Source organism: the organism of the source record quoted next, unplaced genomic scaffold (genome assembly GCF_019419815.1).
Source record: "Pyrus x bretschneideri cultivar Hongxiangsu unplaced genomic scaffold, Pyrus_bretschneideri_v1 Contig1, whole genome shotgun sequence".
Lineage (NCBI taxonomy): Eukaryota > Viridiplantae > Streptophyta > Magnoliopsida > Rosales > Rosaceae > Pyrus > Pyrus x bretschneideri.
The window spans coordinates 1103143-1119381 of NW_025999390.1; the positions used below are offsets into that span (position 1 = coordinate 1103143).

The 16239-nt window shown below is 34.2% G+C and overlaps 1 protein-coding gene and 2 long non-coding RNA genes across 9 annotated transcripts; 2 read left to right on the top strand and 1 right to left on the bottom strand.

Moving 5' to 3' along the window:
* Nucleotides 1-646: 646 nt before the first annotated feature.
* LOC125477577 lies at nt 647-1726 on the bottom strand. Of its 2 annotated transcripts, none has more exons than XR_007258661.1 (2): nt 1348-1726; nt 647-1248 (listed from the first exon to the last, which is right to left on the bottom strand). It is a non-coding gene; the product is annotated as an uncharacterized LOC125477577 (long non-coding RNA). The 2 variants fall into 2 exon arrangements; XR_007258608.1 differs by having other exon boundaries at nt 1342-1726.
* A 494-nt stretch (nt 1727-2220) lies between these two features.
* LOC125477592 lies at nt 2221-4033 on the top strand. Of its 3 annotated transcripts, XR_007258676.1 has the most exons (3): nt 2221-2595; nt 2993-3178; nt 3783-4033. It is a non-coding gene; the product is annotated as an uncharacterized LOC125477592 (long non-coding RNA). The 3 variants fall into 3 exon arrangements; XR_007258671.1 differs by having other exon boundaries at nt 2993-4033; XR_007258672.1 differs by lacking the exon at nt 2993-3178.
* Nucleotides 4034-10294: 6261 nt separating this feature from the next.
* On the top strand, nt 10295-16192 carry LOC103928617 (transcription factor bHLH110). 4 transcript variants are annotated; one of them, XM_048577844.1, is made up of 8 exons: nt 10300-11018; nt 11569-12304; nt 12894-13022; nt 13123-13188; nt 13289-13354; nt 15023-15085; nt 15561-15754; nt 15852-16192. In XM_048577844.1, exons 1-7 carry the CDS (start codon nt 10882-10884, stop codon nt 15729-15731), a joined length of 1368 nt encoding a protein of 455 aa, XP_048433801.1. In that variant the 5' UTR covers nt 10300-10881; the 3' UTR covers nt 15732-15754; nt 15852-16192. The 4 variants fall into 4 exon arrangements, with proteins under 4 accessions (XP_048433804.1, XP_048433801.1, XP_009335979.2 ...); XM_009337704.3 differs by having other exon boundaries at nt 10301-11018; nt 15561-15739; XM_009337695.3 differs by having other exon boundaries at nt 10301-11018; nt 15561-16192.
* The last annotated feature ends 47 nt before the right edge of the window (nt 16193-16239 follow it).

Here is a 16239-nt window from a genome sequence, read left to right on the forward strand (position 1 = left end):
AATTTCTCTGCAAATTCTGACTCTAAAGTCTGACCACTTGTCGTTTTACTTTGACCTCATCCTATAATAATATGCAAGTGGAAGGCAAAAAGGTCAAAAGGTTAAAGGTATGCCCTTGATTTGGGACAAATATGGAATGGAGATGTGCGGCGAACCCATTGTCATTTTCCTGAAATCCCTTAACTTTTGGTCAGTGTTAATCTTGTTTAATTAAATCTCGTAACATCTAATATTAATCTAAGCTTGGCTTAATTATTACAAAGACTCAAAAAGAGGAATATTATGTTGTAATAATTTCCATGGACACTTGCAATGTTTATTGCCACCATTCCAATTGGGTATAATTTAAGGGAGTTTACAACACCAGCGCTAAATAGGCGTGTTTGTTTGGTATTGCGCTCAAAAGCAATAAAGATAGTGAATTATAAGCTTTATATTAAATAAAGCATACGTGAAAATTAAGAAAGAGTTATAGCGTATAACGATTAATAACGAGACTAAAAAAGGTTTTGTGTGTAATATCAGTCTGAAGTATGACTTTAATCCCATGATTAGCGCTAGTATTTTTAGTAATAATTTTGTAATTTCGAGTAGTTCATTAATAATTTTTTATTCTAGTATATTTTTAATAAGAGCATTTTCGGAATGTAAATTTGAGATCTCATTTATTTTTTGTCTCTTTACAATCAGCGGAGTCCACCTCATAAGTAGTAAAAAAGTATATATACATTTCTATTTACATTTTCTACGATGATGTTTCTCTTGTTCTTCTTGACTCTACATGGTCAATAGTCTTTCTCATGATGGTCATCTATCGAAATAATATCAGTTCGATGAAATTTTATTAGGGTATTTTGAAAAGAAAAGGGACGAGTAAGAGAGGGTAATTAGCGCTTTAATTCAAGGGTATTTTTTAAATTTCACAGAGACATTTGGTTAGATATGTAAGAATTGTAAAAGGTAGACTAAATTTATTGTGATAAAAAAGTGGCTAGTTATCAAAATTTCTCATTGGAATTTCTGTTGTTCTTTATAAAATCAGTGCAGGAGGAGACTACAATGTTCGAGCACCCCCTGGGAGACATCAAATCCACATTACTCTTCAAAGATATCGAAAAATATAACTCGAAGGAGGGACTGGAATATTTTGCAATGCAAATGGAGGAGGGAGCAAATCTTGTTCAATAGTGCAGCGAAGTTGGCGTGTGGAGAAAATACAAGTACGCCAACAAGCTTCATCAACTGGACCTTAAAAAAACAAAGAACACGACATTAGTTTATTCAATTTTAACAAATAAAAATTAAAAGTTTAGACAAACAAAAATAAAATTAATTACGCACTTATACCATGCACTTTGAGCCTCGCATCCCTTATGCCCTGCACTTTGAGCGCATCAAAAACTCTTCGAAGAGATTTGAAGCTCCAGTTGATGAAGCTTGTTGGTGTGTTTGTATTTTCTCCACACGCCAACTTTGCTGCACTATTGAACAAGATTTGCTCCCTCCTTCATTTGTATTGCAAAATATTCCAGTCCCTCTTTCGAGTTATATTTTTCGATGTCTTTGATGGGTGGCTGTGGAGAGTCCAGTGCAGAGTTAATGTCTCCGAGGAGGTGCTTGAACATTTTAGTCTCCTCCTGCACTGATTTTACAGCATCAAACAGCATTTCAAATGCCGTTTCCAATGAATTTAGGGAGAGAATGTAAAATCACAGTTTGATGAGAAACTGCGAATGTTATGTTTGCAACTCTGGGTTTCAGCACACGTATATATAGCTGAAGTTAGGAAAAGACACGGAATTTTCCGGCCACTTGTTTTGGTTACGTGCTTGTGGGGGTGGGGTGGGTTTGGTGAGGGGCTTAAGGCTAGCAGGAGGGGGTGCGTATTAGGGCGTACAATATACCCCCACTTATCCAATCCAATTAAAAAGTCTTCATAAGCAAAGTAGTTATTCGCAAAATTACCTCCAAAATCTTAATGCGAATAGTAGTTAGCGTGATAGAGCTTGGCGTGATGAATGTGCATGGGCATGATGTAAGTTGTACAAACGTTCGGTTCATTTATTATAACGTGACATGGTTGTGAATATTTCTCGATTATGCACATTTGCATGTGTTTAAGTTTGACTCGTGGCTTGTATGACGATCGGACCTTGGAATGACCTTTTATTCTAAAATTTTTAGATTTCAACAAAAAAACGCTTCCAAACGAACCAGTAATTATCAAACTAAAATTTGTCGGTTGACTTCGCAAGACCCAAGTCCGCGGATGGTAGAAACGACGTGCCAGTTAAGCGCGCGAGTGAACACGCAAGGCGTGCTTGCAAAGAAAGAAAGTCGACGTAGACCGAAATAGTTAACGGTGGGGGACACAGCAATTCCTGGGTTTCCGATTTCCTCCTTTTGGTAACACGCACCGACGCGGCAGACTGAAGTGAGCTTTCCGCCTTCCCTCTTTTCGCCGTCGCTGTTTCCTCGTTTTCGTCAAAAACCCCGGGAAACCTAGGAATTTCTTGGTACGAGATTGCTTGTTTATCTACTCTGGTCTCTCGAAGTTTTCTGTTCTGCTGCGAGATTTCGAATCGTGGTTTTCGGGTTAGTGTTTGCTCTTTCAAATTTTCGATTTTTTTGAATTTGCATTGTTTCTGAATGCTGTTTTTCCTGTTAAGGTACACTCTTTACTGTGATTTAATCACTTTATAGGCACGAAAATCTTCAATTTTTACTGCTTTGTTTTTGGGTGGAACAGTAAATTGAAATTATAACTGGGTTTAGGTTTGTATTTTTGTTCTTCTTTTGAAAACTAATTGTAATTAATTTTCAAAATTTTGTAGTTTATTATTGTTAGGTGAAGAATGATTAAGTAAAATTTCACCATGCTTATTTCATCGTGTCATGTCGTGTTACGAGTTTAATTGATTGTGGCTGGGGAGAGACTTGTTCTGGCAACAATTGGTTTTGTTCTTGAAATATTCTCCCCGACCTTGCTCAGGTGGCATTGAATTTTGTTAATGACTGGTGAGCATTGTTTAATTTCTTATACTGCGGATTATGGGGCCAGACAGAAAAAAAGCTCTACCGCCAGAGAATGGAAGAGTCATTGCAGCTGAAACACTGCCTAGAAAGCCAAGTAGTATTGACGAGGGAGGTGGGAAAGCAATGGTGCATATGCACCATGGTATGGGTTCGACTCCACTGACTTCCGTACTCCCTCATAACTAACTATTTAACCCTCTCACGCTGTCGTTCATAAAAAAAGATGGTTATTCTAGTAATTAATTTTAAATTCAATAATTATTATCTTCTATCTGATGCTATAATCGTACAGCGGGATCGGATCCTCTCTCTTGTAATTAACAAAAATAAGTGAATCAGACGGTTTTATCGAGAAATTAGGCTTCGAAGATGTGGTAATTATTGGGCCTTCCGAGAGAGGAAATAAAAGCCCGATCTCTCCTTTTGAAGTTCGGCCCGTTTTAGTTTGGGAGCAATAACACTACTCATTTCTCTTCGAATCATACTTTTTCTTGTTTCGTCATTTTCGAATTATACTTTCCACTTCTTTTTTTTTTTCAGTTACTTTAAGGGCAAATGCCCAAACTAAGTACCTGGCAATCAAATGGGACCAGTGAGGTTATTCTGTGGTCACGAATAATCTAACGACATATCCTTTACTTTTTTGCACACGTATTTTTTTTATGTACACTAATGTTTATTTATATTTTCGTATATAAGTACAGGTGTGATCACTGATCACTTCATGGTCACAATCTCTTTTGCAGATGTTGAGGTTCATTCATATACACGTGCAACTTTGGAAAAAGCATGGGCACTGATCAACTTGGTATGTTCTTATGTGGCAATTGAATCTAGTAATTGAAAGAACATGTTAAGTACCAAATTAAGTTAAAACCATTTCCAACGTGGTTGATTAGGTATAGTGGATGCAAAAGGGGCCAAAGTCGGAAGAGATTTGTGAGGAATAGTTTGTCTGTATGGAGTTGAAGTCAAGTGAATGAGAGATTCATCATCACTTTCTATTAGCGTTAAACAAAGTATGCTCTAACCTTTCAGATTGATAAGGAAGACCCTTCTCTAATCGTCGTAGCAAAAATAACTTTTAGAGACAGATAGAGATTTTGTGGCAAAAAACAAAACCCTTATTGATGATTTATTAATTGATAAGGAAAATTATTTAGGGTTCAGTGGGGATGGAAAGCAAATGACAAAGAAATTAAAATAAAAGTGATGGCCCCTGAGTGTTGGATTTAAGTTTGACAAGCATATATTCTTCTGTTCCAGTTATTTGTCATCTTTCAAGACACGCCTTTAAAATCCTGCAACTTTAGACCCACTTTTAGGGTTTTTGCCATATATTTGACTTGAAAAGTTCATTTTATAATCGAGTGGAAATAGCATCACCAAATAATGATCATGTTAAAGAATTGGAGCAAATTAAAGAGAGCGAAAATTATCTTAATTATTACGACTTGTTAATTAATCCCTAGCTGGCTATAAAGTATGTCTAAACATGCAAGTGTTGTATATTATATATGTGGCAAAATATCAACATGTAAGGCTCGTCAATTGTTACAGTTTCCTCATAGCGAGATACAATGAGTTTTACGGGCATGTAATATTCATAATGTTATACTGGCAGTTAATGTTTTGGGTTAATTTAGAGTGTGGATATTGTGAAATGTATGTAAGCTTGGTTTTGAGTTTTATGCATGTAACTTTGATTCGTTATGACAGACTGGCAATTATATATGTTTAAGGTTAATTTATGGTTTGGATATTGTGGATTGTATAAGCTTAATTTTGAGTTATGCTTAAATTTATTAGTACCCTTCATGTCTTGTAGATGTCTCTAATGTACGTTTAAAATTTATCTAATGCATCGTTTCCTACATATAAAAATAAAAAGAAAGTTTCATCATGTATCTTCTTCTTTTATGAAGGGAAAAGTGAAAAAATATACTTGTTCTTCAACTTTATTCACACACATATATTTGATGTTTACCTTCGCGTCAAGAGAGACTTTATTTCCCAATCAAATGTGTTCTTGTTTGGAACTTTGGAGCAACGAAAAGTTCTTTTACCATCTTCACAGCTAGTAAACCAGACTAAGAAAATTCTTGAAAAGATTGCAGATCGAACCCTTTATGGTTTGGCAGTAATTTCAACAATTATATACAGGTCTAATTAAATGAAATGTAAAGCTGACGACTTCGATATTAATTAGTGATTAGGATTGAATTAAGAAGGTTCTAATATTCGTCCCATAAAACATTAAACAATACAGTGAAACTAATTGAACACAATTAAAAGCAGTGTTATGTGTACGTTCCAATTATACTAAAGTAATTAGACAAAAATTATAGATATTTGGAAAAGCTTACGATAAAGTAGCTAGGGTTGTAATATATAAGGCAACTGGATAAGGTCTGTGGTGTGTGACTCCGTTGACTGGCAAGGACTCCAAAAAGACCTGTTATTTCTGCTTAATTAGTTTAGTTAATGATGGTGATGGTCCTCATGGACCCTAACCCTAAAGTTATTAATCATATAACAACTTTTTTTTTAGTAGGCTATGGACATTTTTTTTGTTTATATGATAATTTGGTTTAAATATCAGTACTGCGTAGAGAGAGCATCCAGTTATTGATATAGTTACTTAGAATTATATTTGTAGATAAAATAGGAAAAAGTTCTAACTCTGTATTTCAAGTACAAAGGATAATGCTCTTGATCAGGTAATCTACAAACCTTTTACGCTGCGAATTATATCTGTGGATGGAACACAATGGATTTTGGATGACTGTAACAAGGAGATGCTTGTTGTCATTTTTAAATTGTAGTCCACATCCTTACCCACTGAGGAAGTCTGTTTCCTTCAATTCTTCTTTTTCAGATGAGGTTATAATTTCCTTCAGTTCTTTTTCAGATGTGGTTATAATTAACTTCACTCCTTTGCACATGCATTAAAGAAAGTAGAGAAGAGACCTTTCAACCGAAGCTAACTTCAATAGTTTGGTTAATTTATTTCACTAGCTCTTGGCGGTGGCTTTTCTTCTCCCACATGTGCATTATCTTCCTCAAGCTTGAGAATGATTACTAGGGTTGATGAGAAAATGATTACTAAGATTATTGAATTTCTAAATATTTATAAAACAACATGTATTGGTATTCATTCTAGAGAGAAACTTTCACGAAAGGACACGATTATAGTAGTATTTTAAACTAATCATATACTGTTATGTGTTTTAACTTTCACAAATAAAACGTAATTAGTTTGAGATACTACTATACCAACAAACTGACTTTTCCATGCATGGAAATCCTCTATGTTATATATATTTTCATACCAAATTGCATTACATGTTATATATCCTCTTTCCCAAAAAAATTAAATAAATTGTTGATTAGTTGGATTCTTATTTGAATGCATGGTTGAAAGATTAACAAGTACTATACCTAATAAGAGCAGAACAAGTTTGAATCACTTTTTTAGGAATTGTGTTTATTATAGTTCTTTGAATGAAAATCCTAATCATAATTAAGATGCACGAATCTATGAAGAATCATGAAAGTGAAAATAATAATTGAAATTTATATTTTAAACCAGATGCAGAAGCAGCTTTAGCGAAATGAATCTTGGAAGATAGCGAGAGTAGGAAATTGGGGGAAAAAAAAAGGTGACAAGCAAGTGAAAGAAAGAGGGAAAGAAAAAGCTCTTGATAAAGAAGAAAAGCTTTAAAGAAGAAAAAAATAGTTTGAACTTTGGAGAAATAAATAAATTGAATTAATGTAGTTTGTAAGATGGGTGGGCATGCTTGCTGGAAGGCTAAAAGAAAAGTTAAGCTTGCCCATGCCCTCTGATCTCACATTCGCCTTTTTCATCTGATGTGAACTTTTGTTGGGCTGATCAAAATTGTTAATATTTATCTCTTTTTTTAAATACCACTTAAATTATTAATTAATATATAGCCACTTCTTCGATGGAGAATGACAGCTTAATCATACTTTAATTGTTCTTTAATTCTTCAGCTATATGTCTTTGTCAGCTGCTCAAACAAATATTGTTGGAGAATATAATCCATGTTCACATATATATAGTTAACATTTCCCACCTTTTTCTGGGTTTAATTAGTGAGGCTAATCTAGTGCAACCCTAGCTCCCATTGCAGTACCTAATAATTAGCTCGACCCAGATACAAGAAGTAGCAGCTAGCTTTCTTTCTTCCCATTGCACATACATGCACCTGCGGATAGTACGGTAACACACACACACACACACACACACACATCTAATATTGCATCTGTTCAGACTTACATGTACAGAGATATAACCTCAAATTTATTGTTATTTTTGAAAAGTAGCGGACAATTAGTCATGGTCATCAAATATTTATATTTTGTCTGGCAAGAGTTTTTGGGTAAGAGAAATTGTTTGCCACTGGCAGCTAGGAGATATGAATGAACATTTAATTAGATTACACTTGTTTTATATGCTGATCTAGATCAACCATCATAAACAAGTATTTTGAATATATAATATACACACATATATATTTTGAATTTTGATATTGTTCTACTCTTGAATAAGGAATGAATTGCCTGCCCCTGCCTCCCTCATATTTGCTTCGTCTACCTCAAGATTTGGGCTGGAGAATGGCGAAAATAATATTTATTCAATTTAGCATCTACCAGTTAGTCTGTGGCATTTAAACTGTATCCAATTAATCTTTTGGCTCATTACATTGACAAGCTTCTGTTGTTCTATGTATACACACACTGAAGTTATATACATATAGATAATCACAAAAAGGATCCACAGATTGGAAGGAAAAATGCAGACTATTCAGTTCGTGAAGAAGCCGATCGTGCAGAATAAAAGTTTGAATTATTAGAAAGGTCTTAGATATCCTAATTAATATCAATCTGTAGAGAACTGCACAAATCTTTGAATTGTAACTGATGTGATCGATCGTCAATGTTCGTCTAACCTACTCAGCTTCCAATACATATGCATCACAAAGTTGCTTTAAAAAATCTAAGAACAAAAGCTAAAAAGTAGAGACCAATCGTATTGACCAAAACTTATAAGCAACTGTACTGTCGTTGAACTTTCACATAAATGGAGATCTCTTTTTGGGACAAGCCGTTCATCAGTACACATCTCAATAACCATAAACTATATACGGTATATGCTACTGATATACTATTATTCTTATTTTTCCATGCTACACGATAATTTAAACTGCTATTTTCTATTTGACCTTTTATTAAACATCACCTTTGCAAAAATTTAATCAGAATTTTTATTAACATTTTGTCAAAATTTTAAAGTTTAACTAAATAACATGGTTCGTTTATTATTGCATAACCGCTAGATGATTAAAGAATTTCACATTTGATTTAATTAGCAAAGTTGATCTTTACAGATTGGCTTTGAAACTGTATGGTTCATATCATTGTGCAACATTATAGAATTATAAGAAGATCCGAGAAGGTAGAAAAAGAATGTTGAACTGAGAAAGTAACTAAATTCGCATAGTTATTCCGAAGAAGGATTCTCGGGGGCAGAACTCCCTCTTTACTTGATCTAACGCTAATTCCAAGGGGATAATCTAAGGATTATAATTGTAATTAATTTGATTCATATAAACACAAAAGGGCCACAGGCAACGTGCGGTTCTATCAGTGTTTCATACAAGTGTTGTCAAGATAAAAAGAAATCTTAGCTATTTCAATCAAAAGTGTGGAAAGCCATCACTAGCTATGTCTTTGGCTTTGCTAGGACTACTTGTGATAGAAATCTGCGTTCAGCGTAGCTATAGGCTAGCTAGTTGATCACACAATGTTTATAATCAAAATACTAGATTTGTGTCTGCGTGTGCGTCTCAAACTCCAAAAAGAAAGAGGGAAGGTTGCAATCATCGACCTCTCTTGTCGCTCTTGAAGATTACCATCCTCCAAGATATGCACTTTAATTAATGGAAGTGATGTTTACCACCAAAATTCTAAGGGTAATGTTAAGGAGACTAAATTAGTTGACAAAATTTTAGAAAATAAAGGACTTGGGAAGTTGATGATTGGTTTAATACTTAAGAGTTAATAAACACATTCGTTCCTATTGGTGACACATCATTTAGTTTGCAAATTGTGTTTACAAATTTAGTCTCCCTAACATTACCCAAAACCCAAAAGCATAGTTTTACCAAAAGGCAAAATTATTATTAAGCAACATTGATTGCCTCGACAATCATGTGCAATTTTAGCTGTTTCTATAACATACAAACTCATAATCCATATGAACATTCAGTAATTGGTACCTTCTTACTATTGTTGGTTCATGAAATTCCCAATTAATTATATTTGATTCTTGCATCTTCGCTTCTTTGTTCACAACATGAACACACAAAATATAAGAACGACTCTAAATAATTAATCCTCAATCCGCCAATCACCATATGCATAAAACTTCTAGAGGAATTATCTCAAGAAAGTTGAGGTTCTATCGTAAAACTAATTGACAAATACAGGGAGTAGCCCAACCTCTTATAAGCCTTTTGCAAGGTTTCTCATTTCACCAATGTGGGACTCTTATACCTTCACATCCTTACACGCCCCCTCATGTGTGGCAAATTTCAAGTCAAACACGTGGACAACACAAACAGGGTAACGTGGAGCACGTGTGACCATTAGGCTTTACATGTGGATTATCCTGCTCTGATACCATGAAGGTTGAGGTCCCACTATAAAACCAATTGAAAATACGCGGGGAATAGTCTAACCTCTTATAGCCCTTGCAAGGTTTCTCCTTTCACCAACGTGTGACTCTCTTTTGCCTGCACACCCTCACATTACATTATAATAGCTTTTCCGATTTTACATCTTGTGATAATTTTCGCAATGTATAAGTTACGTACAATTAATAATTTTCACATGTTTAAGCAATTGATATCGCAATAAGGTACACAATAATATGCTAATATTGACTTACATTGCTTAGACACATACTCATAATTGAAGATGTATGGACTATATGTTGTCAAACTGTGATAAGAGTAGCATTCTATTGTCAAATTCGATATTTTTTTTTTATAGAATTGATACATATGGTCCTTAAACTTTTTTTTATTTTTTTTTATACTAATGATGGGAAATTTGAGCCTAAATAGCATTCATTGGACATTGAAGAGTGGTTCACTGCAGAGAACTCCTATTTGCTGATTATGCCGACCGTGCCAAATGGGGTGTATGTGAGTGTATGTGTGTGTGTATATAAATATCCATCATCCATGGACATGTGGGGTTGAGAGAGAGAAAGAGAGCGTGGTTAATATCATTTCTCTTCTCAGAACTGGTTGACAGCCTTGGGATCGAAGGCAGGGATTTTCATCATGGCATAGAAGAAGTAAACAAATATACAATCATCCGCCTGTAATTGCAGAGAGAGTGCAAAATAACATATAGCCTAGCTACAGAGAGATAGAGAGAGAGAGAGAGAGAGAGAGAGAGAGAGAGAGAAGATTGAATTTAAAAAAAAAAAAAAAATGTGAGAGAGAGAGGTAAGGAGATGATATAACTACTCACGCTCTTTCTTTCTTTTCAAGGCTACTTTAATCAACACATGAGGATGTAAACTTGAAAGAGTAAAGAGGAAAACTCAGAAAAGTGGCTTGGCTTAGCTAAAAGCAAACCGAGCAAGGTATGTTGGTGTCACACCTGAATAACTGGGTTTTCTTTCTTTGAATTGAGTGATAGATTCTTGGAGCTAATTAGCTATAATTAGGTTTAATTTATTACTGCTTACCTTGGGATTTTCAAGCTTTTTCAAAAAAAAAAAAAAAAAAGACAATTATATCATTAACTATGGAGTCTGCAAATTTCCATCACCAACAACATCATCAGCTCCAAGAGAATCTTGTTGGGTCTTCTTCTTTAGCAGCTACTACCCCATCTTGCTATGCAGTTGGAACCAAGCCTGCTTGGACCCCTACTACCACTTTGTAAGTTTCTCTTTCCTCTCTCTCTCTCAGAAATTTAAATATTTAGTTAGTGAACATCGGGTTGTTCATATATACCTCATACATAGTACCATATTAGTAAAGGAAAATTTTAGAGAAGCTGGAATCTTTCTTTTCATCCTTTTCCTTTTTCGGTATTTGATGCTCATATCAGTGAGGAAGTACATGGTTAGAACTCGAATTTGCTTGCTTAGTTTATAGGTTCTTTATGAAGCTTTTTCTATCATGGAATATTTGATTTTAAATCTCAAAAAACAGATTTACTATAGATGAAATGTACACATTAATTGATCTCTATCGCTCTTGCACCAATATATTTTATGGAAAACTTTATGTTCGGCCTCTATAATTATAAATTCATCGTACTACAGCAGTTAACAAATGCAGAAGAAACTTAATTTATCACAATTTTGTTATTGATGATCCTATCTTTTTGAATGATTCAGTGTAATAGACTCTCTCCAGACATTTCGGGATTTTTCCTTTTCGTTTTACTTAAGTTTTTCATGATAACGTTAATTAAATGTTGCAGGAGCAGTAGTGGTAACTCATTACCAAATTCAAGCTTGGATACCCTCAACAGTTCCCTGGTTCCGGAATTGGGTTTTCACTGGCTTACTAATATTACTAGTGATCATCAATCTGCCCATGACCTTGTTTACATTAAAGAAGAGCTCTCATCATCATCCTCATTAGATCATCACAGTTCCTTCCCAAAATTAACAGAAATGCTGACGGCGGCCACGTCGAGCAGTAGCATTGATCATGACCAATATTTCCAATTCATTAAAAATGAGCAAGAAGATCAAATGATCATGAATGATCTCAGTGAGAAGCTCTTGCTCAAGACATTGTCTTCTAGATGCCAAATGAATAGTACTATTAATTCTCAGCATCATCAAATTCCACCATCAGCTAGAGATCACCATCAATTTTACTCAAATGATCATCATCATCTACTCCACAACTCTAATTTAATGGGAGGTGTGCCGTTGGCGATGCCTAGCAGATCAGCGGGGCACTTCAGCCAAATCTATCCGAGCATCAACGTTTCCAACTTGAACCGGTCGTTATCTTCGTCTACACTCTCGAGCTGTAGTTTGGACATGAACTTGCAGGCCATGGATCTATTAGGTGCTTCTGCAAGATTTAGTACTGGGGATAGTAGTAGTTTTAGTACTACGCCTACTAATTCACATGATGCTCTTGGCTTATACAATGAAAGGCATAACTCGTTTGGTACTCTTGAACAGATGCAACAAGGAAAGGTATTCTTCTTCTAATTCTTTTTAGCAGCGACTAACTATTACCCTACTTAAACCTTCCTAGCTAATTCGATAATTAAAGATATTTTTTATTGTTAATCTACAGTACTATTAAAAACAAAGGTACTAATAGTACCCTTTAATTAATCAAATGTTGTTTTTGTAATGTAATAACGTTCACACGTAACATTCTATCTTGTCTTTCCTTGTATTATTAAAATAGTTGTTATTATGCTTAGTGGGACATTAACTGTTACCCTAAGTTAAAACCTTAAAACTGATTATGTTAGTCTTATGGGATTGTTATACATGTAGCGAAGCAACCTTGTAATAATTTGCTAAACAAATGAAGCAGAATCCAAAAGTTAAAACACTTTTTTTCTAAACATCTTTATTTTCTTATAGCACCAAAAGAACATTTAAGCACCTCTCCTTTTTGTAACATTGGGGTGTAGCTTCAACTTTATACAGTGTGTGCATCTTCTTTATCAGAAGGCTTTTCTTTCTTTCTTTCAGAGACTGGTTTTGGTGATCAACTAACATCTGATTATAACAGTCTTTACTCTTAATTAATTTAAAATTTTCAAATTAGGTATCGTCTTTCGACAATGAAATGACAGAAGTGAAGAGACCCGGCAGTTTGATTGAGCCAAAAGCAACTCAAGCAGCCGCACCAAAGAAATCGCGATTGGAGTCGCGCACTTCATGCCCACCCTTTAAGGTAATATTATTCATCGTTATAGTAGCCAACTTCTAAAGCTGAGATTATTTTTTTTGCGAAAAACAAACAAAACCTGGAAATTATTTGCTTTATAATACAGGTTAGGAAGGAAAAATTAGGAGATAGAATCGCAGCTCTTCAGCAATTGGTAGCACCCTTCGGCAAGGTAATTTATTCTGTAAATACAATGAAAAAGAAAAACCTTTGTTTTCTCTGTTTATCTAAGTACAGGACTTAATTAGCAAATCTATACCATTTTACTGCAGACAGACACAGCATCTGTACTAATGGAGGCTATCGGATACATCAAATTCCTTCAAAACCAGGTCGAGGTACGTACTTGTGTGTTTTATTTAATCTTAATTAAGGCTTGATTAATATGCTTTAATTATCCCAAGTGTACTAAGTATATACGTTTAAGTTCTTCGTACGTATGGTACATGCATATATAACCCTAGCCGGTAGGGTTTCTTAATTTTTGGCATTCTTTTGAAAGTTGAACCTTGCCTCTATGATCTCTCTTCTTTAAGTTAACTTTTCCGAGACGTATCTTATATAATACTAGATGGAGCTCATATATATATATATATTATGTGTGTGTAATATAAAAATTTTAAAAGAAAAAAAAACTATAATATGGAAGAGAGAGAGTAGCAGACGGGAATATTTACCACTATACTACAATGATACGCTTTGATGACATGTGAGTGAGGGAAGAGAAAAAAGCATAAAAAAAAATTTGTGCGAAATTACTTTAATACCTATGATTTTTCTTTTTAATGTTTTCATTCAATTATGCATGAAAAGTATAATAACATTTTCCTTGATTTTTGAGTGACATAGTGTTCTATTAACAGGTAGTATATATAGATCGATACATATAAACATATCAAGAAGAATATACATAGGTAGTATATGTAAAATTGGCTCTTCTTCTTGGCAAGTTTTCTACATACATACATACATACATACATACATATATATATATAGAAAACCCTTAAGGGAAGGGATCCCCATTTTTTTTATAAAAATGGGGATTAGTTGTGGGGTCCAGACCACATCGAACTTTAAGGATCCAAATCGTTTATTTTTCAAGTTGTACCTCATAGATCATCCTAGCAAAATATTAGTCAAATTAGAAATACTTAAGACATTTAATTGGATTCAAATAAAGGAACGAATACTTTGTTATATAAAAAACAATGAAATTTGATCTTGATAATTAAATAGGCAAATGGTTTTGGATTGAGAATACAAAATAGATGGTTCGGATCGTTGAAATTCGATGTGAAGTGGACCCTACACCTAATCCCCTTTTTTTTTTTTTTTTTTAAATATGAATCCTTTTGCATAAAGAACCTATATATATATATATATATATATATATATGGATCGCTCATACATACATACATACATATATAGGGGTGTGATAGCCATACATCCCTTATTAATTTCTGTCCGTTGATCTTCTTCATTTCATCCGACCTGACGGCCAAAAATTAAAAAGGTGTGTGAAAAGTAAAAAGAGGGTGTGTGGATATCACACCCCTATGTATTTATGTATGAGCGATCCATATTGTTTTGCAAATTAATCATGCAGTAGCAGTACACAAATGGTCTTGTCTTTGGTCTGGTCTTTTCATTCCCATGTGACTATTTGGATTGAACTAAACATGATATCAAGAAGAATATAAATGGGTCTCATCAATCTTCTAAAAGAACAAAAAACTGAAACAACTTTTAGTCACTCGAAATATATTCCTCCTTTCGTGTCTGACTTAATCTTATCTTAATTTGGATTTAGGATCTAATTAAAGATCATGTTTTGTCATTCACTAATCACGACATTCACAGTATTACTCTGCATGCCTGATTGGTATATGTCACGGATTGAATCATGATAAAAAAAGGGAAAGGAAAGGAAAGAAAGTGCGATTATTGAAACAAATTAATTCCTATTTGTAATGTTTCTTTCTTTTAATTTTACACGTTTTGTGCAGACATTAAGCGTCCCATACATGAAGTCATCACGCAATAAGACCTCTAAAACAATATTACAAGGGGTAAGTAGTTAGGGTTTTCTTTAGAGTAATGTTATTCTTACCACAATTTTATATCATATTTCTTTATCATCTTAGGTGGCAGATGAGTTGAACAAGCTACATCATTTAATTTCAATCTTTTTATTAATTAAAACACTTAAATAATCTTAGGCGGCAGATGAGTGGTACAAAAATATAGTAAGAATAGCATTATTGTTTTCTTTATAATTTGGAATTCATGTGAGTCTAATCTCATGATTAATCCCATATACCAACCCTGATTAAAATGCCTAAAAATGGTTGGAAACTAGTTTTTATTTTTGTTTTATAAGATTTTTTTTGTTTTTCTTTAGACTTTTAGTCTTTGCCGTACACGCATTTTTTTTTTTGTGAAAAATGTTGTACAATATATGTCAGTGCTAGATAATTGTATATTTGTATTCATAATTTAGTTGAGATATTATATGACATCCTACTAATTAGTAATGATGATTAGGGCATGGCGGAGATCAATGGAAATGGAGAGACAAAGCGAGATCTCATAAGTAGAGGGCTCTGCCTCGTGCCATTGTCATGCATGTCTTATGTGACTGGTGATGTCGGCGGTGGTGGTGGCAGTGGCAGTGGTAGCCTTTGGTCAACTCCTAACTTTGGTGGAGGGACTTAAATTAATGCGTATGATTACATATGGTCAATATCATATAATCAAGTTAAAAGTTTTGGTCAACTAAATACTTGGCTATTCTTTTCAATAAGTGATTTACGCGCATTTTTTTTCCTTGCACAGTACCTTTGTTTATTTGTGGCAACGGATTCCATAAACCAAAAAAGAATCAAGGAATAAAACAAAGACGTGCAGAAGAGGAGAAAAAGTGTGCGGAAATCATTTCCCTCCTTGAAGCCGGATAAAAATGAAATCTTCAATCCCTTCTTAGTTTTATGGAGCAAATTTGGTCCTCGCCTTAAGCATTCATGGATGGACCAAGTTTGATCCATTGACAATTTATGTGTACCATTTATAGATCAAGCCTCCTCGGCCTTATTGATGTATGCAATTTATTGACGCTCAAAATAATATTTTATTTCAGTTTCAGTAATAAAATAATAAAAGTTAATATTCCACTTCAATCCTTGGTACTTGGTAGCATCAATTAGGCCCCGAAGCTCCGTTCAGG